This window comes from Ipomoea triloba, chromosome 4 (assembly GCF_003576645.1).
Source record: "Ipomoea triloba cultivar NCNSP0323 chromosome 4, ASM357664v1".
Lineage (NCBI taxonomy): Eukaryota > Viridiplantae > Streptophyta > Magnoliopsida > Solanales > Convolvulaceae > Ipomoea > Ipomoea triloba.
The window spans coordinates 1,007,213-1,033,465 of NC_044919.1; the positions used below are offsets into that span (position 1 = coordinate 1,007,213).

General features: G+C 36.1%; 3 protein-coding genes across 3 annotated transcripts; 1 reads left to right on the forward strand and 2 right to left on the reverse strand.

The window, feature by feature from the left end:
- Positions 1–4,638: 4,638 nt before the first annotated feature.
- Positions 4,639–9,907, forward strand: LOC116016730 (probable methyltransferase PMT16). Its single transcript, XM_031257107.1, has 6 exons — positions 4,639–5,630; positions 7,874–8,084; positions 8,175–8,472; positions 8,573–8,965; positions 9,064–9,141; positions 9,524–9,907. The coding sequence occupies exons 1-6, from the start codon at positions 4,923–4,925 to the stop codon at positions 9,762–9,764; spliced, it is 1,929 nt and encodes a 642-aa protein (XP_031112967.1). The 5' UTR covers positions 4,639–4,922; the 3' UTR covers positions 9,765–9,907.
- A 6,698-nt stretch (positions 9,908–16,605) lies between these two features.
- On the reverse strand, positions 16,606–18,175 carry LOC116017581 (serine/threonine-protein kinase BLUS1-like). Its single transcript, XM_031258187.1, has 3 exons — positions 17,953–18,175; positions 16,988–17,723; positions 16,606–16,786 (listed from the first exon to the last, which is right to left on the reverse strand). Exons 1-3 carry the CDS (start codon positions 18,173–18,175, stop codon positions 16,606–16,608), a joined length of 1,140 nt encoding a protein of 379 aa, XP_031114047.1.
- Positions 18,176–20,507: 2,332 nt separating this feature from the next.
- LOC116017587 (putative serine/threonine-protein kinase STE20-like) lies at positions 20,508–21,752 on the reverse strand. The gene has a single exon (XM_031258193.1). It carries the CDS (start codon positions 21,750–21,752, stop codon positions 20,508–20,510), a length of 1,245 nt encoding a protein of 414 aa, XP_031114053.1.
- Positions 21,753–26,253: the final 4,501 nt, after the last annotated feature.

The following is a 26,253-nucleotide window of genomic DNA, read 5'->3' on the forward strand; positions in this document are numbered from 1 at the left end:
GTGACCACCACGTACACTGCACTCAAATAACATTGCCTGATCGATATGTGTGCAATGCAAGTTGTTTTTGAATGGTTGACTGTACTATGAATATTTAATTATGTCTAATAATTAGTTATTTATTGGCCGTCATCATATAATATATACTCCTATTTCTTTTTTTTAGTACTACTGACTCTGTTAGAATCTAATCTAGTATCTATTCATAACTACTTTTTCAATCTATTGAAGTACAAAGAGTCAATATCGCCTCTATTTAGACTTAAACCTACCCCTTCATATGAGAGTGCAACCGGGTACCACTAGATCACAATGCAAGGTCTTAGCATATATACTCCGTGTAAAAAGAAAACAAGAAAAATGGATCGTAGATACGTGTGCGTATGTAGTGGCATGCATGTATACATAAGATATATAGCAGAAAGTCCGAGGAGGACGGGTGGGGTTAGGGGGGGGGGGGTTACGTTGACATACATGCTTATATATATATCAATGCATGTGAGATATTGTTCTTGGTTCATCAACTCCACATGGTACTGGGCATTATACAAAGGTTGCAGGTATGGTGTGGTGGCCCTACCATGACCCCTCTACCTTTCACTTTGAAGTAGCATCTCCTATACTTTTGACATTATTTCGCCATTATGGTTTTGCCCAAATAATCTCTACTTTGATATTAGGCATAGTAGCATTACATATATTTAGCCATTATTGCTCGACATGGGTGATGCGTTGCACTAATATAATTACATAAATGTAAAAGGAGTTGTATAAAGTATTGTACTGTTGAGTGCTGACACTATAAATGACAGTAGTACCTGATATAATTTGTTATACCAGTGTGTCTGCACCCAATACAACATATTGCAACACAGTTCTTATCCTGGTACTGCCCCTGCTTACAAAACAAAAAGAAAAAATCAATTATTTTTCATCTCTTTTCAGTAATTTGTGATAGTATAAATACACACTTAAGCCGGTCGGTTAGGTAGATTGGCAGATCGGCATCTCGGCCCGACCAGTTTGCGGTCCGACCGCCTCAGACCGATCATGACTTCGGTCGGTTAGCAGAGGTCATGTCGGGGCCGCCACGTGCTCCATCCCGCTTGGGCAAGGAGCGAGTTAGGCGCATGCACGCCACGTTTTCGCCATGCCGAAGCCTCGGAGACCGCGATTTTCCCCTCTTATAAATACCGCATTAATGAGGAGAGAGATCTTTTCGGCTAGATTCGATACTAAGTCTTGAAGTGCGCTCGGACAATATGAAAGTCCACTGCCGACCCACCGAGCCCTTCAAGCTCTTGGCACATTGTAACTCGGACTTTGATCCCTTTGGTTATAATAAGAGATCGTATTTTTCCGTTTTGATATGCCGTATTTAGCATTATCAATTTGAAATAGGCGAAATTAACTATTTTTTTCATTTAAGAAGGTAGCACGCGAGTATGAGATACTACAACAATGTTACATTATTACAAACTTTTTATTCGTGGGAGGATATGAATACATCACATGCTTTAGCTAACCCCAACATCACATTTACTAAGTCAATAGGGATGTAACTTTCAATTCCTTGCATTCCCCGCTATGCATCATGCTTACCCATCCTCTCTTTATAGGCTTTTGCCAAACTTATTGTAACTTCAATTCCAACTTTTAAAAAATATTTATTTCATGGAATATAATTTGATGTTTTTGTTAAGTTCTAATAATAATTGTAACAACAACAACATAATAATAATAAATAATAATAAAGACAATTTTGTTATAATTTATTTAAATTATTTTCACAGATAAATAAAACATTTAATTAAATTCAATATTTTCATAACTAACTATTAACAACCGAAATGGATCTCCGTTAGAGACATGAATGATCATCGGCCACCAACCCAAAGAGAAAAAAGTATAACTACTAAATATTTTTTGCAAACGTACATCACTCGAACATTTCGACTCACAAGTAGTCACAACTATTAGTTGCATTTATGGATACTATTAAGATTTGTGCTTTGAAGATTTTACTAATAAACCAACCACTTAACAACTTGGCTAAAATAGTATCTACAATGAGTCAATGACATTACACAAACTCATACCCCAAGCAAGGTGCAGCCACAATATAAAAATTTAAAAGTTAATTTTATTTTCATTCTTATTTAAAATAAAATACATTCAATTTAATTTGTTAAAGTATTTAAAAGTCTTTTTTTTTTTTAATAATATTCTTCTGCTCACGATTGCCCATAATTCTAAAAAAAAAAAAATACGGCAAGTTTCATAACGTGTAAACACCAACCTGCATGCTGGCAACCACTTCATCGTACGTACAAGTCATAAATACATATATTTACTGTTTTACTGCTCCGTATATATATATATTTTATGTAATAAAAATAATTACGAGTCATTTATTGCCACGCGTTTTATTCCTATTTATAGCAATTGTAAGAAAGGTTTGTTTTTTTTTTTTTAGTACTACTCACTCGATTATAATGTATTATAGGCTCGAACACACTCCCATCATCTATGTGAGAATGTTAATTAAGACACCAGATGCCACTTGACCTCAAGGTCTTTGGCAATAAGAAAGGTATTTAATATACATATACACATATTTATTTCTTCTGATGTCGTGTATTGATAGTATTAAATATATTAATTTATATTATTTTTTATTGTACGAAGTTTATCAAATTGGTGTTAATAATATACGGTATAATCATTATATATATATATATATATATATATATATATATATATATATATATATATATATATATTATACATAATTGTATTTGATACTATTAATGTCGTTATTACTATTGCCATCACCGGTAGAGCTAATGGTAGTTGGTTACTTTATAATACGGAGTAGTACTTTTCTTAAAGAACAAGTAGTCAATTAGTGTTGGTGTATTGTAAGTATTTCTTTTTTTCTTTTTTCTTGTGTACATTTCACTATGCTCAATGGGGCTAGTGTTATACTTGAGTTGGATACAATTACTCAGTCAAACTGGTGTTGATAGTACTTGGTAAAACTAGACACATTATAATTGATTTTACATTGCTAAGAATTTCGCTATCAATGTAGAGATAATGTTAGTCGTTGGTTATTAATTTATTAATAAATAACAATTAGACGTACTGTTAGGGTCATGTTTGGTATACATTGAGTTTTATTTTTGTCTTTTGTGTGCTTTTTAATTATGTTTGATGCAGTTATGGTTATTGTTGAGCTAAAAAATTTCACGCTATCAATGCTCAATTAAAATATGTTGACGTGATGATTTTTATATTTTTAGAATTTCCTTTTATAGGAATTTTACTACTAGGGATAATGTTGGTTGTACAATTTCTTCATTATCTCAAAGAAAAAAAATGAATAATCTATTTTTGTTGAAGCATCCAATATGCATGCGAAAAGTAGAGGTTAAGTCACAAATGAATGATCCAATCAAACACAATGTATGGTGAGTGCAATCATATTTTTCAGCATATAATTAAGTGGACCACTTTATGAAAACTTTCATTAATTTTCTTGACTAAACACATATAGAATTTGAGTAAAACATATAATGTGGATAACAATACTATTTATACCGAGTTTTTATATTCAAATTATGTATCATATAATCAATTTATTAAATTAACTTATAGCAGCCCTCAATTAATAAGTAGTAGTTGTTAAAATGCACACGACAACTTGTGACATTTTATTTTCTTTTCATATGAGGAAAAAGGGAAAAATTATAAAAAAATATTATATGAAGACAAAATTTGTAAAAGAGAAGAGGTCGTAATAATTAAGCAACGTGTTTCATTAAAATTAAAAGTCTAAATTAATAGTTAGATTGTGCATTTATATTTATATAGTATATGTTCAATTATAATTTCATAGGAAGAACCACATACTAAATTTGTGTTGTAACATTTATCTAGTTAAATTTGATTGAAATGAAACTTTGCTACAGTATATACACACCAATAATACTCATTATATATATAGGAATGATCGACAATTAACTTTAAACTCAGTGAGAAATTTGAATTGAATACCCTATCTTTCATCCCGTGCTTAAGCTTGGGTGAGGAGAAAGGGAGGGAGGTGGAAGCTTTTAATCCCTTTCGGGTTCATGGTCAACATATACTTTAATTTGACACGTTCCTTGCCCTATTGCTCTCCATAATTATATTCATTGTGATTCATTCTTAACTTTTCTGACATTGACTCAAAACTTTTATATGGTAATAATATAAAATGTATCACATTAATCACACGTTTTATCTTTCCAAACTTATTACCAATTGTCATTAGAAACCTAATTACATTTGGTGAGGACAGTCAGTATTTTGAATCATAACTCAATCTTGTATGATTAACGTGTGCGCGTACCTAATTTGTGTTTATATACATACATATACATATACAATAAAATTTGTCTATATTCTACCTTCATACCCCCCCCCTTTGGGTGTCTCGAAACATTTTAATTGTATCTAGTACTTCTATTTTGAAATAATAAAATAAAAATATTTCATTTGTTTAAAATAGAAACAAAATATTGCAAGTTGACCAATTGGGCGGAGTTTATGACCATTGTATAGAAATCCGGGGTTCCATATTCTTTCCTTCCAAAGTCCAATCGCCCCATTAATACGCTCCGATTCGGAGCGTCTCTGGCTTGCCTAATAAATATTTTCACGGAGGCGCGTGTCGTCCACCTCATCAATACTTGCCAAAATTTCACCCGTCAGCCGCGGCCCCACCGCGTATACTTTTATGTGTATATAACTATATATATACAAACAAACATGTATGTACTCTTTGTATGAGCAATTTGGAAACAATGATCTTATAAGATTGGCAAAAGAAACAAAAAACGCTAAAGATTTCCATTGATTTCTTCTTCTCGGCGGCAATGGCGATTTCGGCTAGGTTTCCGCAATTTATTAGCGCGAGGACGAAAAAGACTAATTTGTACTATGTGGCGGCGACGACGGTTCTCTGTTCGGTGTTTTATCTCATCGGAATTTTCCAGCACGGCGGTTTTTCCGGCCGGCAGATATCGGCGGCGGCCATCCTCCCTTCAGTTCCGTGCGAGCCGGTGAATAAGGATTCGATTGATACGACTAATTTGACGTCATCGTCCTCCACCGTGTCCCTCGACTTCGCCGCGCATCACGCGGCGGAGGATTTGGTGGCGGTGGCGGCGCCGCCACCGGCGAAGGAGTTTCCGCCATGCAAGGCGGAGCTCTCGGAGTACACGCCGTGCGAGGACACGGAGCGGTCTTTGAAATTCGACCGGCGGATGTTGAAATACAGAGAACGGCACTGTCCGGCGAAGGAGGAGTTGTTGAAGTGCAGAATTCCGGCGCCGTTCGGGTATAAAATCCCCGTCCGGTGGCCGGAGAGTCGCGATTCGGTCTGGTACGCTAACGTGCCACATAAGCACTTGACCGTTGAGAAGGCCGGTCAGAATTGGGTCCGGTTCAAAGGTGAACGGTTCACCTTCCCCGGCGGCGGCACCATGTTCCCTCGCGGCGCTGATGCTTATATTGACGATATTGGCCGCCTAATCAACCTTAAAGACGGTTCAATCCGAACGGCCATTGATACCGGCTGCGGGGTAAGATTTTCACAAATCTTATAATTTGTTTAAATTTTATTAATTAATTAAAATAAAAAATAAATGCTAGTCAACTTTTGCTCCTCTTCAACAAAAAAAAATAATAATAATAAATGGCTTCATCGTAGCCAATCTTATAATATAGTCTATGACATGAAATAGTTCTTTTTCTCAAGAGGTTATAGGTTTTGTCTTTAATGGAATCGATATTGACTATGAGAAAGTGTATTAACAGACACTACATTATAACATAATTAGTAATATTAAAAAAAAAGCAGCATTGTGATTTACATCACAATTTTTAAGGTGGGGAATAATTAGAAAATGTTAAGATTTTCTGGTTCTGAAATATGTTACTCTAACCAATTAAGAAGACTGCCGGCCTGCCCATGTCTGAATTTGTCTTCAACATCGTACATAGTATAATAAATTATATTTTTACCATCGTACACTCTAGGTGTGTATTTATATCTTTACATAATTGCATCTAATTTACAATTTCTTTTTTGAAAACAATCTAATTTACATATTATTGCATTGTGCAATTATGTAGACAAAAAAAATTGTTTAATTATTTAATGCTTTAATCTGATGCTGATGTGGATAAAGTTTTTATCTTTTCTTTAATTATAGTGCATATTTTGGTGTAGTTACATCAAGCAATATATATAATTGTTTAATTGGTTGAAATGTTGATAATGTCAATAAAGTTTTGGTCTTCTTGAATTATAGTGGAGTTATTACCCAAAACAGTTATTCTACTATGCCATAATTCCTAAAAACGGTTAATACCCTTGACTACCAATTCCTCAAAAATGGTTCTTGAGTATTAAATTGGAGTAAATTTTCATAGTCGATGGACTATTTTGAATTAAATTGGTAGTCAAGGACCAAATTGAAAATTATGACATAGTCGATGCATTATTTTGGGTATTATTTCATTATAGTGGATATTCTTGTACAGTATATCAAGCAATATATATAGTTATTTAATTTTTATGATGTCAATAAAGTTTTGATCTTTTCTTGATTTATAGTGCATATTGATATGTAGCTATATCCAGCAATATATATAATTACTTAATTTGTTGATGATGTCAATAAAGTTTCGATCTTTTCTTGAATTATAATGCATATTGTTGTGTAGTTTTCTATATATCAGGCAATATATATAATTATTTAATTTGTTGATGATATGGATGAAGTTTTGATCTTTTTCTTCAGTTGTTATGTGTACTTTTGTTAGTTGGAGATAAGATCTAAAATGGACTTCAAAAAATGCCAAAAGAAGAGCTTATAATTTACTTATTGTCTGGTAAAAGGTTTTAAGCTGACTCATAGTTTTATGGTCTTGATATGGACATAGTTGTCTGGTTGGTTTGTTAAGAATCTTCTTAATTACGATGTGATTACTAAATCAGTGCCGTCTGATTATCTTCTTGTGTGCCTTGTTAGACTTTTGCAGTAGTTGGTGTTTCTGTAACAAAACGGTTTGCAGTCAGCAGTTTTTTCGTTGCTATTTAATCAATTATGTGATCGTATGAACACTTTTTTTTTTTTTTGTTGGAACGGATTGTGTGTTTGATATAAGAAAGCTGTATTGCTGCGGGGTAAGGTAGGGTAGGGTTGGTTGAACAACATGATCACGACATTTTTGCATTTTCTTGAGTTAGGATAAATGGTTATTGGCTGGTGAATAAAGTCTCCAGTTTGGTAGCTTTTTGGTGCACTCATAATTGATTACTTGAGTGAGACTTTGGGTTTGTTTGCTCATCTTTTCTTCGGTTTCACTTCAAGAATATTATTAATTGCTAGTAGTTGTTGATGTACTACACAACGATAAGTCAACAAAAATTACCAAAATTCAGATTTAAATCTTTACTCGGAGTAGTTAAATAGTTAATGCTTCACTAACATATAATTTATTGCCCTGCATGCTTATTTAGAAATTTGGAATGCTCGAGTAATTGGGACTGTCGGGTATTGAGCATTCAAAACTTCCCGACTTGATCTCATTACTGTTTAAATTGTCGGGATAGAAACGTTTTTTATGATAACTAGTTTGGTGAATCATAGGCCTTAATGGAAGACTAATTGGTTGAGTTTATATAGTGTCTAATTGTGTACTGTTATCTCTATGTTTATAAGGAATTCGAGTTTCAGAACTTGCTGTTAGTTCTTGAATGATTACTCTTACTTTTGCCATCGTATTTTTGGGATCAATTCGAACAATGCATATTCAGGTTGCGAGCTGGGGCGCCTACTTGTTGTCCCGAGACATCCTACCATTATCGTTTGCACCCAAAGACACACACGAAGCTCAGGTGCAGTTTGCTCTAGAGCGGGGAATTCCTGCAACCATTGGTATTTTGGCTTCCAAGCGTCTCCCTTATCCCTCGAGAGCTTTTGACATGGCTCATTGTTCCCGCTGTCTCATCCCCTGGGGCCAATTCGGTAGCCTAATTCACTCGATCTCCATTTGCTGTTACCTTCCTTTATGTTTATAACATTGGAATGTTGATTGATCCCGAATTGTTTGAGCAGATGGGCTGTACTTGATTGAAGTTGATCGGGTTTTGCGCCCTGGTGGATACTGGGTTCTCTCCGGACCGCCTATTAACTGGGAGATTCACTGGAAAGGATGGAACAGAACCGCCGAGGATCTGAAGGCAGAGCAAGACCAAATCGAGAGCGTTGCGAGAAGCATGTGCTGGAAAAAGCTAAAGCAGAAAGGGGATCTTTCAATCTGGCAAAAGCCTACTAATCATTTGCACTGCAAGGCTAACAGGAAAGTCTTCAAGAAACCATTGTTCTGCCAAGATCAAGATCCTGACAGTGCCTGGTAACATCGTCTTTTAAGTCTTAACAGCGCATTCGTTGGGAGCATATTTCCACATTTATGGTTATGATTTCATATGATGGACCGACGTTTAATATCCCAGGTACACAAAGATGGAATCTTGTTTGAGTCCTCTGCCCGAAGTGTCCAACATTAAAGAAATCGCGGGTGGGGCATTAGCTAACTGGCCCGAGAGATTGACTGCCGTTCCTCCAAGGATTAGCAGCGGGAGTGTCGATGGAATTACAGCCGAAGACTTCAGCAGAGACACAGAACTATGGAAGAAGAGAGTTGCACATTACAAGGGCGTGGATTTTCAGCTGGTAGAGAAAGGCAGGTATCGTAACATCCTCGACATGAATGCTAAGCTCGGGGGATTTGCTGCTGCCCTCGTCGATGATCCTGTGTGGGTGATGAACGTCGTCCCTGTTGAGGCGAAAGTAAACACTCTCGGGGTTGTCTATGAACGAGGTTTGATCGGGACTTACCACAACTGGTAATGCTGGCTTATAACTTCTCATGGTTTTGCACTTTTGCTTAAGAATCCAAGTAACATGGAAAATGGAAACTAATAACTAAATGTATATTCTCCAGGTGTGAAGCAATGTCAACATATCCAAGAACCTATGACTTCATTCATGCTGATGGCATCTTCACCTTATACAAGGATAGGTACACAACTACACTAATTACTAAACATGTAACAATACCATAATGTTTTTCCATACCCTTGTTGAACAAGAGTTTCACTATCAGCGTTTAGTTGAAACCGAACAAATCTTGGTTCACTAAGGCTTTTGGATAACAAGGGAAACCCTACCTTATGGTCCTAACCAGCTAAGGACCACCAAGAGGTAAACTGCCAGCTCAAACCAATAAGACTAATAGACCAGGTCACTCCCAGTGGGAATTGAACTTGGAACTTTGGGCTTTTAGCAAGACAAAACGAAATTTTTTAGTTGAAACAGAACAATCATTCAGTTTGTTCCGCTACCAGCTTAGCTGAGATGAAACACATTTTTTTATTCTTCTGAGCTGTCATTCGTTTTGACAGATGCGAGATCGAGGATATTTTCTTGGAGATGGATAGGATATTGCGGCCGCAAGGCAGCATGGTGATTCGAGACGACGTGGATATCATGGTGAGCGTTAAGAGCATAGCAGATGGGCTGCAATGGGATAACAGAATGGCTGATCATGAAGACAGTCCTCATGTGAGGGAGAAGATTCTAATAGCAACTAAGCAATACTGGACTGCTGACCAGAATCAAGAAGGGTCAAATGCCAGTTCATAATCTGGAGTTGGTGTTCTAACATTCTTTTCTTATTTTTTGTTGATAAAATTTTTATAATTTTGGTGATTTTTCCTTGACCAATATTATGGCTCCAGCTCATGTAAGTTATATACTTATATTCATTGCCTTTTCTATTTGTTTTTTGTTTTGTTTTGTTTGTTTTTTTTTCTGTTTTGCTTTGTTTTTCAGCAGTTAGGTATATAATAGTAATTTGAATATATACTATTAAATAATGTTATTCTATACAAAAATAATGCTATTCATAAACTGATAAACAGAAATTTCATTAAACAACACAACAATACATTCATTAACTCAACAAAAAAAAAACAACAAAGGAAAAGAACCCCTCAACAGTCACACAAAGAATTCAACATACATTTTGCAAAGACGGGAGGAAAACAAAAAATTTAAGCATCCTAAAAATCCAAACAAAAACAACCATGATCATTATGCTTCGACCACCAATGCTTCATCGCAAATCCTTCTGAGTTGATTACGAAATCTTCTCCTAAGATGCCCATTAGATGCACTGTTTTCTACCTCCGCCATAACTTCATCCACCAAGTCGCGGAATTTCTCTTCCGTTTGCCGGAGGATACGGGGGTTTCTTCCGCAGTTTCAAACACTTTGGTTAACACATCCTGAATGATGATCAGAGCCACAAAGAAAATAGAAAACCATTTGTCAAATTTTACAAATTGAGACACTGATAAAAAATCCAGCTTCATGATCATTTCAACCACGCTCCCGAAGACAGCGAAACTCCACAACTAAAACTTCACAAACACCTTCAATGACTGACGTTGGTACAACCTGTAACCCCAATAGACAGCCGCACAAATGTTCATCATAAGCTGGTTAATCACCACGAAAGTGGTGTATGGATAGGCTTTATCCAATACGGACTTGGCAATCTGCACTATGTTCCACAAAAACATATAGCACACGATGTTGCTAATGTATCTAGAATGATACAGTGCGAAGGCCAACACCGCAAACAGATCAACAATACAGACCGCAAACAGGGCATTCGTAAGGCTTGAAATCGAGTCAACCGAGGGTAAGGTAAAAAAGTCCATGTGTGGACAAAGTAGAAGAGAAAATGACGAGCTTTTGGGAGAGAAGGAGAAGATTTTTTTTTTTTTTTGAGAGAATCCTTCAGTGGAGAAAGAAGTTGCAAACTCTGCTCTGATACCATATCATAAATACAGAATGACTAACTGCCTTCTTTATTCTCTAAATTAAAGGCAGTTAGTCATTCTACATTTATGATATGGTATCAGAGCAGAGTTTGCAACTTCTTTCTCCACTGAAGGCTTCTCTTAAAAAAAACAATCTTCTCATTCTCTCCCAAAAGCTCGTCATTTTCTCTTCTACTTTGTCCACACATGGACTTTTTTACCGTACCCTCGGTTGAATCGATTTCAAGCCTTACGAATGCCCTGTTTGCGGTCTGTATTATTGATCTGTTTGCGGTGTTGGCCTTATATACATTAGCAACATCGTGTGCTATATGTTTTTGTGGAACACAGTGCAAATTGCCAAATCCGTATTGGATAAAGCCTATCCATACACCACTTTCGTGGTGATTAACCAGCTTATGATGAATATTTGTGCGGCTGTCTATTGGGGTTACAGGTTGTACCAACGTCAGTCATGGAAGGTGTTTGTGAAGTTTTGGTTGTGGAGTTTCGCTGTCTTCGGGAGCGTGGTTGAAATGATCTATTGCATGATACAAGCTTTCTTGAGAGCAAACCTGTAAAATGTCCAAATGGTACAAACCAACAAGCTTTCAAAAGATGAGGGTACAACATTGGAGAACAATACTCAATATAGGATATTGGTAGGAAAGCTCTTGTACCTAACTGTCACCAGACCTGACATCTGTTTTGCTGTACAACAGCTATCTCAGTTCTTGGATAGACCCACTGATCTCCATTTACAAGCAGCCCACAGAGTACTAAGATACATCAAAAGTTGTCCTGGGCAGGGCCTATTCTTTCCCTCTAAATCCAGTTCAAAGATGAGTGGCTTTGCTGATTCAGATTGGGCAGCCTGCCCTGACACAAGGAAGTCTGTTACCGGGTTTTGTGTATTTTTAGGGGATGCCTTAGTGTCCTGGAAGTCCAAGAAGCAAAGCACTATCTCTAGGTCACCCTCTGAAGCTGAGTATAGGCCCTAGCTCTTGCAATATGTGAGAAGCAATGGTTATTCTACCTACTTGAAGTTCTGGAAGTACATTTGGAAGGAGCAGTTTTGTTGTTTTCTGATAGCAAGCCTGCTATTGCTATGGCAGAAAACCCAGTGTTCCATGAAAGAACTAAACATATAGAAATTGACTGCCATTTGATAAGAGAAAAGGTCCAAAGAGGAATAAACAGATTGTTACATGTTCGTACTGAGAACCAAACAGCACACATCCTAACTAAGCCTTTGCAGCCTACATTGTTTCTAAGAGAAGTTTAAATCAATATAATGAGAATCTAATTTTATAATATCAAAGAACAATTTTAATTTATTTATTTTTTGTTTAGAGAGTTTGTTTACTAAAATACAAGATGTTTACTTTTGATATTATGTATGGTCGATCCGGATCTAAATTTTTATAATTTACATATAAAATTTATCTTTTAAAAATTCACAATTTGTTTATATACTACGAACACACATAACATATATATAAGACCATGTATTTGTGTACAAATTCTCTTCTACAGCTATTATGTATTTTGACCCTATATTGTATTCACAGATTCTCTTTTACAACTATTATGTGTTTTGACTTAGAAACACAATTTATATGCTAGAAGTTCACAATTTTAATACAAATCAGGTACACCAGTTCACAATTCTAATTCTAATACAAATTAGGTACACCTTCCATGTATAACAAACTCTACATGACCTGAGTCCACCCAAGGTGGACTCGGACCCAGATTATATATTCACAATTTTAGAACTTTGTATTCACAATTTTAAATCTCAGTATACAAAATTACATTACTCAATATTCACAACTTTTGAATTCTATATTCACAATTTTGTTATATAGATTCAAAAATTGTGTTATACTATTGAATATACAGTTCTAAAATTGTGAATATAGAGTTTAAAAATTGTAAATATAAATTTCAAAAATTATGAATATAAAGTTTTAAAATTATGAACATGAATTTGGGTCGATCTTGTAAGGTTAGGTGAACCCATGCCCATAACATAACAACTGCTACAGGTAATGGAATGGGCCTCTTGCTTGCTTGATGGCTGGACTTAATGATCTGATATGAAGAGCCCACTATACTATATTATATTGCTCAATTTCTGAGTGGAATTTACGATTTAATTTATTCGGAGCTGCTCAGCTCTGTTGGGAGATTTATTTGGAATGGGCCTCAGCTTAAAGCCAGCCACACGCGGGGAAATAAATCAAAATGGGCCACACAGTTGAGTAATATCTTCAGGGGCAAATTATGTTGTGGACTCAGGTCCACCTTGCAAGGTGGATCTGGGTCCAAAACTACATCTTTTTTTTAAAAAAAAAAAAAATTAGTAAACATATTGTTGAATATAGAGTTGTCCAAAAATGTGTGAATGTAGAGGTTTCAAAGTGTGAATGTAGAGTATAGAAATCGTGAATGTAGATTTATGATTGTGTGAATGTAGAGTTGCCTAGAAATGTGTGAATGTGGAGATTTCAAATTGTGAAAATGGAGTATAGAAATCGTGAATGTAGAGCTATGCATGTGTGAATCTGTAATAGAGTTAAGAAGTTCTAGCAACTTGTAGCCTTGTAATGTGTGAATGTAGCGTTCTCAAGTTGTGAATGTGGAGTATAGGACCTGTGAATATAGAATTTTGAATGTGTGAATGCATAACAATGGTAATATAGTTACTAAACATATAATCCTGTAATGTGTGAATGTGGAGTTTACAAATTGTGAATGTAGAGTATAGTGTATGTGAATGTAGACTATAATGTATGTAAATGTAGACCCAGGTCCACTTTGCAAGGTGGACCTGGGTCCACGGCATAACAACCCATCTTCAGGATATATATATATATATATATATATATATATATATATGATTCTTCACTTAATTTTGATATTAAAAAAATGGTGCATATTCATGAACCCAGGTCACAACTCACACGTAGTACATACAGCCAGATCAGAAGCTAGCACCTACCCATTACCATTAGACTATAGGCTATATATGCATGTATCAATGTATGTATTATTAGTGTCTGGTTAAAGTTAGTTATTTAGGCTCTATTTAGGCTAAGCATTAACACAAATTTACTCATTACAAAGTAGAGGATAGCAGAATCTAAAAAAGATAAAACATCATATTTTAAAAAAAAAACTAAATATTAAACTGCATCACAACAAGAGAAATACAATAACCACTTCATGCAGGGCGGCTTCCACGCATTCTTCCTTAGGGGTTTGGCTCCACTCATTTAGTATTCCTGCTACAATATTTGCGTTTTTCACAAATTTGGAATAATCCCTATGGAAATACTCTGGGCAAAAAAAGCTATAACCTGGTTGTTGGTCATCTATCGCTTCGACTAGTTAAGGAGCCGCTACTCTAGCTTGTACGAAAAGTCACAGAGCTTGAAGCAGCTATAGCCATAGAGCTTGAAGCAGCCCTAGACCTTGATGTGGATGACCAGAGCTATGGCATAGGACTTGTTTATCACCCCCACCTACGGTACGATTCTATGTAACCCAATATAAAGTCCTTGAAGAGTTTTTCCATATCCCTCACATAATTAGGCTTGTATGTTTCTTCAATGATAATTTGGACTTCAAAATATCTAGCTAAACTGTTTTCTAGAAAACTCATAAAAGCGTACAAGAGTACAACCCATCTATCAATTTTTAGAAAATTCTTGACTAGATATATCATTACCCCGTACAAGAAGACTCTCCAAGCAACTAATAAAAAGAGTTTTCACCAAAATAACACTTTCTATTACAACCAGTCTACTAGGCATAAAAAAATACTGGTACATCCAATAGACTTACCGTACTCCAAAGCCTTAAAGTACGAACTGGCACCTCACAGTGCCGTCCAGAGAAAGATCGACATTGTGTTCATGCCGTGGTAGAATTTGCGTGGTCTCCAGAATATCAAGAGAAGGGCTATGACGTTTATGAGCCCTATGACCACCATGAAAACCAGACCGTCATACGTAGTTTGTTTAGGAGGAGACATTGAAGCAAAGTGGTAGATTTAACCTTTCTCTGATGCCTCCACAAGCTCTGATACCAACTGTTAGACATAATTTATCACATAGGAACTTAATGCGCGATAATTAGGATCGTACTTAAAATACTAACCTCCAGCCATAACTTCCGATTGATGAAGGTTGTGTAGTCACCGAACTGCTGCAGCAGAGTAATTGTATAGTTTTTCTCACTTTCTCAACCTTCTCTTGATCGTATATATGCATGTATATAAAATTTACTGTGTTAGAGCATAATATATTGTGTGGCTCAAATTCATGCTTTCACCGCAAATGACGCAAAGCTCCATCTTGACTTAGCATATTCTATGATTCACTCACCATACTCCATCATCCACGTATGCCCGAAGTGTCGCATATGTTGTTCATGTTCTTACCACAACATTCACTTACTTGCCGCATTTATCTCCTTTCATTAGTATAAATAACACTTTATTTTGCTTTGTAATTACATCTTCATTGCAATTCATCTTTAACCAATATTGGTTTTTTTTCTCTCACGTAGCAAGAGCATTGCCTCATCAGAATTAAATCATTAAATAGTTATGGATACACATACTTATCTAATTCAAATCAAATGCCCGAATGTAGCAAATTAAAGCAAAAAACATAACTGATGATGAGACGATAATCCATTGCATGCATGCATGTTTATTGTTTAAGAATTAAGATGAAGATGTCGGCCATTGTTTCATGACTTCCTCATACAAATAGTATCCATCTAAGTGGCCCGCCTGGCCTCTTCTCAGGATCCCAAGCCAAACGTTTCATCACCATATCTGTGAATGTTTCAAAAAACGAACAATAATCGTCATTATCATTTGAGGGGGAGGATGGGCAATTTGGCAGTACAGTATCGTCAATGATTCTTCATCACATGGGGACGAGGAGCAACGAACAATCCGTTGAATTAGTCTATATATAATTTATCTCCTCATGATATGCGGATTGAATATGCATGGTAAACACATTCGAATTAAACTACCCCGCCCCCGGCGACCGTCATTTAATTAATTTTCAGTACAATACTTTTTTATTTATAGTTCGCACAAATGTGTAGATCAATGTCCATTGAATAATTATTAGCTTATGGGTCCATTGAATAATTATTAGCTTCCCAAGTTTAATTAGGCCCCTATTTAGTCTGCTGGTTGATATTAAGGACGTAAGGTTATGAGGACGTAAGGCCAGATGTTCCCAAACTATGTGCAGTTATAACGAAATTGCAAGTAGCCCCCATACCACATTTAATTTGGTATTTATATATAAGAAATCACTAGTACACATGTCTTTTAACATCGGTTAAAAAGTGACGTTGATTATTACAATAACCGACGTCGTATAGTATTGATTTTTTTTTTTAAATAAACTTTACAACATCAGTTATTTATGATAGTTATTTATGAATGATCGAAGAAAGTGACTAAATGATGAAATGCATTCCTGGATCGGAATTAAATCCTTAAATAGGTAAGGATACACATACACTTGTCTAATTCAAATCAAATGCCTAAGTAGCAAATTAATTAAAGCAAAAAACGTAACTAATGATGAGACGATCCATTGCATATGCATGCATAAGAATTAAGATGAACATGAAGATGACGGCCATTGTTTCATAACTTCCTCATACAAATAGTATCCATCTAAGCGGTCCCGGTCCTGTGTAAAGAAATTGTGGGACATAAGCTCATTAAAGCTTGGCCTCTTCTCAGAATCCCAAGCCAAACATTTCATCACCATATCTGTGAATGTTTCTGAAAACGAACAATAATCCTCATTATCATTTGAGGAAGAGGATGGGCAATTTGTCAATGATTCTTCATCATATGGGGACAAGGAGCAAAGTGGCACCAGTAATTCATCGCCATCCCCGGCGGCATTTGATGATGAGAAAGGTTGCAATAAATACTTGAACGCCATCTTAAACATGTTGTTGTTAGCCCCCTGATCATCATGTTTTTCTTGTTTGTAATTATTCGAATTTTTGCCCGGAATTGGAAGTTTCTTGTTGTGATGTATGTCATCGATGATAGCCTCCAAGGCGTTTCGATTTGGGAGTTTGAGTCCACCAAAAGCCAATTCCAGAGCTGTGATCCCAAAGAGCCAAATGTCAGCCTTGTCTGAGTAGGCTTGCTTTCCATTTCCATTATACACTTCTGGCGCAGCAGCCCAATTGGACATGGAAGCCACAGGCAAATATGGAGCCGTGTTTCCCATTTCATCAACATCATCGTCATCATAAACCGTGGCTGCAAATCCCAAATTGATTTCATAGTTGTATTCAAATTGTAAATCAACATCGTAAATGTCACAGAATATTTGGCCGAGGTAAACATGGCCAGCGTTGATATCCGTGTGGAAAATGGATTGTGTATGAAGAAAACCGAGAGCGTCCAGAACTGATCTAAGAGCACTAAGCATAAGATCCTCGGGAAAGCCTCCAGGAAATGCCTTTTTCATTACGGTTCTGAGAGAGTGACCGGGAAAAGGCATGACAATGCACAACTTCCCAGATGGTTTATCCATGAAATAAGCTTTCATCCGCAACAGATTCTTGTGATGACGCTCGCCTTCCATAGCCGCCATGTTTCTTCTCACTTCTTCCCGTGCTTTTAAGATTGATCCTCCATTATTCTCATCAACTGCCTTCACAACATAAAATGTTTCGGAAGCGCTGGTTATCGAATCTCTTCGAAAACCTTTAGACACATCAAACATTGTAGTTGAAAACAAAGCTGCTTTGAAGACCTGCAGCTCATGGGTGTAAAGGAGTAATGTAGATTAGTTCAAGTTGTTTAGTTTTATTTGTGTGGTTAGGCTTTAATTTGTCTGGCTTTGTTAGAATTAGTCTCCATATTATTAGCTTAGAAGCTGTTGTATGCAGGCTATTTAAGCTGTCTTCTTTCCCATAATAAATCATTCACTTACTATCTCTATAATGGGAAGATGATGATGATGATGATGATGATCCAGAGCCGATGGGGTTTAGGGTTATGTAGGTGTCTATATCTGTTTCCATGTCACTGATTAATACATAATTCCTAAACATCATGGAATCTTGCTCATCATCATCAACAATAGTTTTGTCATAAATGGCTTCACATCTCACAACTCTCCCGGCGAAACCTGGCAGACGAAAGCTGTAGGACATGAATATGGCGTCAGTTGCATTGGGATGATTATTATTATTATTATTATTAGTCTCTTTCTCCTCGTCTTCATCATTTTTTAAATAATGTTCCATTATATTATATTCCGGATGGAGAATAAATATATATATATAATGGTTATAGCTATGCTTGCTGAGACGATAGATAGATAGATATATATCATTCAAGAAATTATAGTATGAAGAAAATTTAATGGACTGGGTGAAGTGTTTATCAAACGGATAGGATAGGAGCAACTAACAATCCGTTGAATTAGTCTATCAAACGGATAGGATAGGAGCAACTAACAATCCGTTGAATTAGTCTATGTAATTTATTCAAACGGATAGGATAGGAGCAACTAACAATCCGTTGAATTAGTCTATGTAATTTATCTCCTCGTGATATGCGGATTGAATATGCATATATGGTACACATTCGAATTAAACTACCCCACCCCCGGGGACCGGCATTTAATTAATTTTCCGGTTCGCGTGTAGATCATATAGTCCATTGAATAATGATTAGCTTCCCAACTTTAGGCCCTATTAATCTGCTTGTTGATTTAAGGGATTAAACTCAGTTTATGACGTAAGGTCAGAGGTTCACAAACAAGTGTAGTTATAAATAAATTGCCAAACACCCCCCATACCGAGCATTTAATTTGGTATTTATAAAAAATCACTAGTACACACATGTCTTTTAACGTCGATTTTCTAGATCCTTTTAATGTCGGTTAAAAAGTGACATTAATAAAAGAGACGTTGTATAGTAAACCTAAAACATTGGTTATTACAATAACCGACATCGTATAATATTGATTCTTTTAAAAAATAACTTTACAACGTTGGCTATTTATGAATAACCGACGTTGTATATTAGTTTTTTTTTTAAATAGTTTCCGACTTCGATTTTGCTATTAACCGACGTTGTATATTAATTTTTTTTAAATAGTTTCTGACTTCGATTTTGCTATTGACCGACGTCGTATGTATTTCTTTTTTAAAATATGTTACATCTATTTATCAATTTAGATCCAAAACCGGCTCATATATATATATATATATATATATATATATATATCACAACCGCAATCAAAACTTGTACAATTTAATATTTATAATTTCATAATTAATAAAAGTAATAAATCTCACAATTCATACTAATTAATAATACACTTTTAATAGTTATAATTTAATCAATGGACCAATATTAGAAAAAAACAATAGTTAGAAGAACATTTTAAAAATTTCCTCTAATTATATTTAAGCAAGTTACTTAACACGTAAGTTCTCAATGAATTGTTCTAAATGCCTTAATATTTATTTTATTTATTCTAATTGCAATAAAGTTAAAGGAGGATTGAAATTGTCAACTAATATGTCACCTCTGTTACCATTTTAAATGCAGGTGGGCATAGGAACAAACCCCAGCGGTGATAATGGAGGAAATATGTCAGATGAAGTACCAAATTCATTTAGTATTTGATGTAATATATAGGTTGAAGATGAATAAATGTTGATATAAGAATATGCTAAAAATATTTATTTTAATATGACATTTTGTGGAAATTTTAGATATTTTAGTGTTAAATGTGTTTGAGGATATGATGTTGTAACAAGGTAGGATGATATCGAATTTATCGAGTGGATGGCATTACCAAGACAACCTTGATTCTTAAGCAAGGCACTCATTAGTTGGTTCAAGTCTAATGTCATTTAGGCTCACTAATTCAACTAACTATGTTTATTAATAATGTTGTTATATTATTAACAAACGTTTATGAGTACGCAAAGTGCGGATGGCGTGATTTGTAACTTTGAAAATTACAACTTTAAATTAAAACTAATACAACTTAATTACAAAGGTATAATTGTTGTCAAAAAAAAATTTACAAAGGTATTATATGTTTTGTGAAGTGGTACAAAGACATATAAAGTTTATATTTGAATTATTCAACCTTTATTAGCTTAATTTAATTTAACGCTAACTAGTTAATAACAATATTTAAAAAAATAGTATGTCAAAAAAGAGTACGTAGCATAAAATATAATATATGGGTAAGTAGATGGTGGTGCAAATTCAACTTATTAATTAAGTTGTACTTGTGTGACAAGGTGGAATTCACCTGAATTGTTGATAGGTAAGAATGGTTAGGTTATATTACTTTGAGAGGTTAGTCTCACATTATGGCTAGTGATTGTTATACTTAATTATCTGATAGTCCAATATAGCATAAAAACAAGAGTTGAGGACGAGATTGAATAAAGCAAAAAAAAACCATATATATATAGGTGTTTAATTTGATAAGGGCAAAATTAAAAATTGTCGCCATCATGTTTTGTTGTTAGTTATTGGCTTATTGCTCATCACAAAATTATAAACATCAGACTCACTGGCGTAGGGCCAGCCATTGAAGCAAGGGTGGTAGAGAAGCATATGAGCAGTTGGCCTGTTTTTAGGATCCCAATCTAAACATTGCACCACAATCTCAGCAAAGGTTCCGGCAATCCCAGGCAAGGACGACCGAAATGGCACCCATTTTTTGATGTAAAACTTCAACTTGTTCATCAGTTCATCTTCTCCCACTTCCTTCTTTAGTATTGTATGAATACTAGTCTTTTTCATCTGGTGATAAATATTAATATTAGTGGGAAGCTTCTTATTGTCATGTATCTCCTTGATCATTGCCTCCAAGGCGTTTCGGTTTTTAAGTTTGAGGAGGAGGTCACCACCGTAAGCCAACTCGAGAGCAGTAATTCCCACTAGCCAAATGTCAGCCTTTTCAGAGTAGGGTTGATTGGCATAATAGATTTCTGGTGCCGCCACCCATTTTGCAGCTACCTCATAAATGGTGGCTGCGAAACCCAAGGCTATATGGGAGCAGTGGTAATAGAGAGGGTGGGAAGAGTTGCAGAGGTAAATGTGAGCGGCGCTGATATCGCCGTGAAAGATGTGCTGCGTGTGAAGAAAAGTGAGGGTACGGAGAAGCGATCTGAGAATAACGAGGACGTGACGCTTAGGAAAGCCGCCTTGCGAAAACCAGTGGTTTTTGTGGGTCATTATGGTTCGGAAGGAGCCATGAGTGAGAGGCATGACGACGCAGAATTTCCCGGATTGTTCGTCCATGAAACATGTCTTGAATCGCAACAGATTTCTATGTTGGCCTTTAACACCCAAGCTTCTTGTCACTTCTCCCCTCAACTTGGCTATGGAGTCTGGATTATCAGCTACCTTTAGAGCAACAGATCGGTTCAACACCAATTTCGTGGTGGTTAACTGCCAAACCGCTCTGTAAACCACCATACCACTCGAAGAGCCAATGGGTTTGTGGTCGAACACCAAATAAGTGTGGATTTCTGTATTCTTAACCACCATAACCGCCGCCTGTTTCGGCGGCAAATCATCATTATCATCATCATCAGGACGGTGGAGAAGGCTATTGGGCATGGGGAAGAAGCTGACATCAATTTTTGGAGCTGCATTTATTAACTCATCATCATCTTTATTTTTGTGAAGGTGCATCCTGGCGAATACAGGTGCATCCTGGGCTATCGAGAAAAGGCTTGACGGTATCATATCGATCTTTGCTAGCTCCGATCCACTTAGCTTACTAGCTAGTATAGGATTAGGATGATAGATGCATGATAGATCTTACCGGGAAAAAGGCCGGCGTATACATATAACTAAGTTCCAGATAGATCGTTATATAGAGAGATAATATCGCTCGGGAGGTTTTTTGAATGTGTACCATATCACCAAATTATAGACTGACTAATTCAACGTAACGGAGTAGTGTTAGTTGCTCCGATCCGGCATATCAGAATTTAAGAATATATATATAGCCTTAGCCATTCATAACCATTTATTCGATTTGCATGTAGAATATATTAAAAGAGAAGAGATGAATAATGATCCTACTCCTCATCATCCAATTGCAACTGACGCCATATTCATGTCCTACAGCTTTCGTCTGCCAGGTTTCGCCGGGAGTGTTGTGAGATGTGAAGCCATTTATGACAAAATTATTGTTGATGATGATGAGCAAGATTCCATGATGTTTAGGAATTGTGTATTAGTGTGTACCATGAAAACAGTAATAGACACCTACATAACCCTAAACCCCATCGGCTCTGGATCATTATCATCATCTTCCCATGAGCTGCAGGTCTTCAAAGCAGCTTTGTTTTCAACTGAAATGTTTGATGTTTCTAAAGGTTTTCGAAGATATTCGATAACCAGCGTTTCCGAAACATTTTATGTTGTGAAGGCAGTTGATGAGAATAATGGAGGATCAATCTTAAAAGCACGGGAAGAAGTGAGAAGAAACATGGCGGCTATGGAAGGCAAGCGTCATCACAAGAATCTGTTGAGGATGAAGGCTTATTTCATGGATAAACCATCTGGGAAGTTGTGCATTGTCATGCCTTTTCCCGGTCATTCTCTCAGAACCGTGATGAAAAAGGCATTTCCACGAGGCTTTCCCGAAGATCTTATGCTTAGTGCTCTGAGATCAGTTCTGGACGCTCTCGGTTTTCTTCATACACAATCCATTTTCCACACAGATATTAACGCTGGCCATGTTTACCTCGGCCAAATATTCTATGACATGTACGATGTTGATTTACAGTTTGAAGACAACGATGAAATCAATTTGGGGTTTGCAGCCACGGTTTATGATGATGATGAGGATGATGAAATGGAAAACAGGGCGGCATATTTGCCTGTGGCTTCCATGTCCAATTGGGCTGCTGCGCCAGAAGTGTATAATGGAAATGGAAAGCAAGCCTACTCAGACAAAGCTGACATTTGGCTCTTTGGGATCACAGCACTGGAATTGGCTTTTGGTGGACTCAAACTCCCAAATCGAAACGCCTTGGAGGCCATCATCAATCACATACATCACAATAGGGAACTTCCAATTCCAATTCCAATTCCGGCTAAAAATTCGAATAATTACAAACAAGAAAAACATGATCAGGAGGCTAACAACAACATGTTTAAGACGCCGTTCAAGTATTTATTGCAACCTTTCTCATCATCAAATGCCGCCGGGGATGGCGATGAATTAGTGGTGCCACTTTGCTCCTCGTCCCCACATGATGAAGAATCATTGACAAATTGTCCATCCCCTTCCTTAAATGATAATGATAATGAGGATTATTGTTCGTTTTCTGAAACATTCACAGATATGGTGATGAAATGTTTGTCTTGGGATCCTGAGAAGAGGCCAGCCTTTAATGAGCTTATGTCCCACAATTTCTTTACACAGGACTTGGGCCGCTTAGATGGATGCTATTTGTATGAGGAAGTTATGAAACAATGGCCGCCATCTTCATCTTCATCTTAATTCTTATGCATGCATATGCCGTGGATCGTCTCATCATTAGTTACGTTTTTTGCTTTAATTAATTTGCTACTCAGGCATTTGATTTGAATTAGATAAGTGTATGTGTATCCTTACCTATTTAAGGATTTAATTCCGATCCAGGAATGCATTTGTTCATTTAGTCAATATATATTTTTTTGAGGCTCGAAGTCTCGAACACACTCCCATCATGTGAGAGTGTTAATCGGGACACCGGATGCTACTTGACCACAAGGTCTTTGGCCATTTAGTCAATATATAGATCATGTATTGTTTTAAAAATTCACAATTTGTTTGTATACTACGAACACACATAACATATATGTAAGACCATGTATTGTATACACAACTTCTCTTCTACAGCTATTATGTATTCACAAATTCTCTTTTACAACATTATATTATTATGTGTTTTGACTTAAAAATACAATTTATATTCTAGAAGTTCACAATTCTAATACAAATCAGGTACACCCGTTCATAATTATAATTCAAATACAAATTAGGTACACCTTCCATGTATAACAAACTCTACATGACTTGTCCACCCAAGATACACCTTCCATGTATAACAAACTCTACATGACTTGAGTCCACCCAAGATGGACCCGGACCTTAAGTGTTCACAATTTAAAAACTCTATGTTTACCATTTAAAATTCTATATTCCCAATTTTAGAACTTTATATTCACAATTTTAAATCTCAATATACAAAATTACATTACTCAATATTCACAACTTTTGAATTTTATATTCACATTTTTATTATATAGATTCAAAAATTGTGTTATACTATTGAAAGTTGTGAAGTTTTGTAATTGTTAATATAGAGCTCAAAAATTGTAAATATAAATTTCAAAAATTATGAACATAAAATTTTAAAATTATGAACATGAATTTGGGTCGATCTTGTAAGGTGAGGTGAACCCATGTCGATGACATAACAAACTGCCCATGTCGATGACATAACAAACTGCTACAGTTAATGGAATGGGACTCTTGCTTGCTTGATGGCTGGACGCCTGGACTTGATGATCTAATATGAGGAGCACACTATACCATATTATATTGCTCAATTTCTGAGTGGAATTTACGATTTAATTTATTCGGAGCTGCTCAGCTCTGTTGGGAGATTTATTTGGAATGAGCCTCAGCTTAAAGCCAGCCACACTCACATTTTAATATTAATTACAAGAAAATATTTAATATTTAATCGTGCATCGCACGGGACAATACTAGTATGTATATATATATATATATATATATATGATTCTTCACTTAATTTTGATATTTAAAAAAATGGTGCTATAATTTATAAACATATGCAATATAAAAAACTTAAAATTTCATTAAACAAACTTGCATTACAAAGTAGAAGATAGCTAAAAAACATAAGACAGCATACTTAAAAAAAAAAAAAAAAAAAAAACAAAACAAAAATAAATGTTAAACTGCATCACAACCAAAGAAATACAGTAACCACTTCATGCAGGCGACTTTCACACCTTCTTCCTTAGGGGTTTGACTCCTCCTCATTTATTATTCCTGCTATAACATTTGCTTCTTTCACAAATCTGGAATAATTCTTATGGAAGTTCTGTGGGCGATAAAAGCTATAACCTGATTGTTGGTAATCTCTAGCGCTCTGACTAGGTAAGGAGCCGCTACTCTGGCTTGTACGAAAAGTCACAGAGCTTGAAGCAGCCATAGCCATTGAGCTTGAAGCAGGCCTAGACCTGGGACGACCAGAGCTGTGGACTAGCTCTTGTCTATCACCCCACTTACTGTACGATTCCATGTAACCAAATATAAAGTCTCTGAAGACTTTTTCCATATTCCTCACATAACCAGGCTTGCTTGTATCTTCAACGATAATTTGAACTTCAAAATATCTAGCTAAACCATTTTCTAGAAAACTCATAGAAGCATACAAGAGTACAACTCATCTATCAATTTTTTGAAATTCATGGCTAGATGCATCATTACCCCATACAAGAAAACCCTCACAGATACTAATAAAAAAGGTGCCCACCCAAATAACACATTCGATTGTAACCGGTGTACTAGGCCTATAAAAATACTGGCTCAACCAATACAATGCTACACAGGAACTCATCCCTAAATGGTTAAGTACAGTAATAGCCTTACCATACTCAAAAGACTCGAAATATGCCCCTGCTCCCCAGAATGCCGTCCATAGAAAGATGGACATTACGCTCATTCCACGGTAGAATTTTCTTGGACTCCAGAAAAAGAGGGAAACGGCTATTACATTTATAAGTCCTATCACGACAATGAAAACTAGAGCTTAGGTAGTTTTGGGAGGAGACATTGCTGATAGAGTTTTTTGAAAGTGAAGAAGCAGAGAGAGTGTTTTTTTAAACAGTGGGGAGGGAGCTAATATATAGCCGTGAAGCAGAAAGAGTGAAGAAGGAAATAAACGCTCTATGTCGCCCATTTAATGGGAATAAAAGGTTTAAGACGGAATTGCTTTTTTCCTAAGTAAAAATTTAGAGTGTAGACTCACTGAACTCAATAGCAGCAGTCCATTTCAATTTTTACAGGCGATCGGCGATCGGCAACCGTTGGAGGATACGGATGTCAGACACGGATTTGGGGTGGCATCGTGAGTCGGTTGTGGTGGTACGTTGACAGTGGTACTATGAATGCTATAGGCTAACACGTGTCCTTTGGATGTTTGTATGTGATATT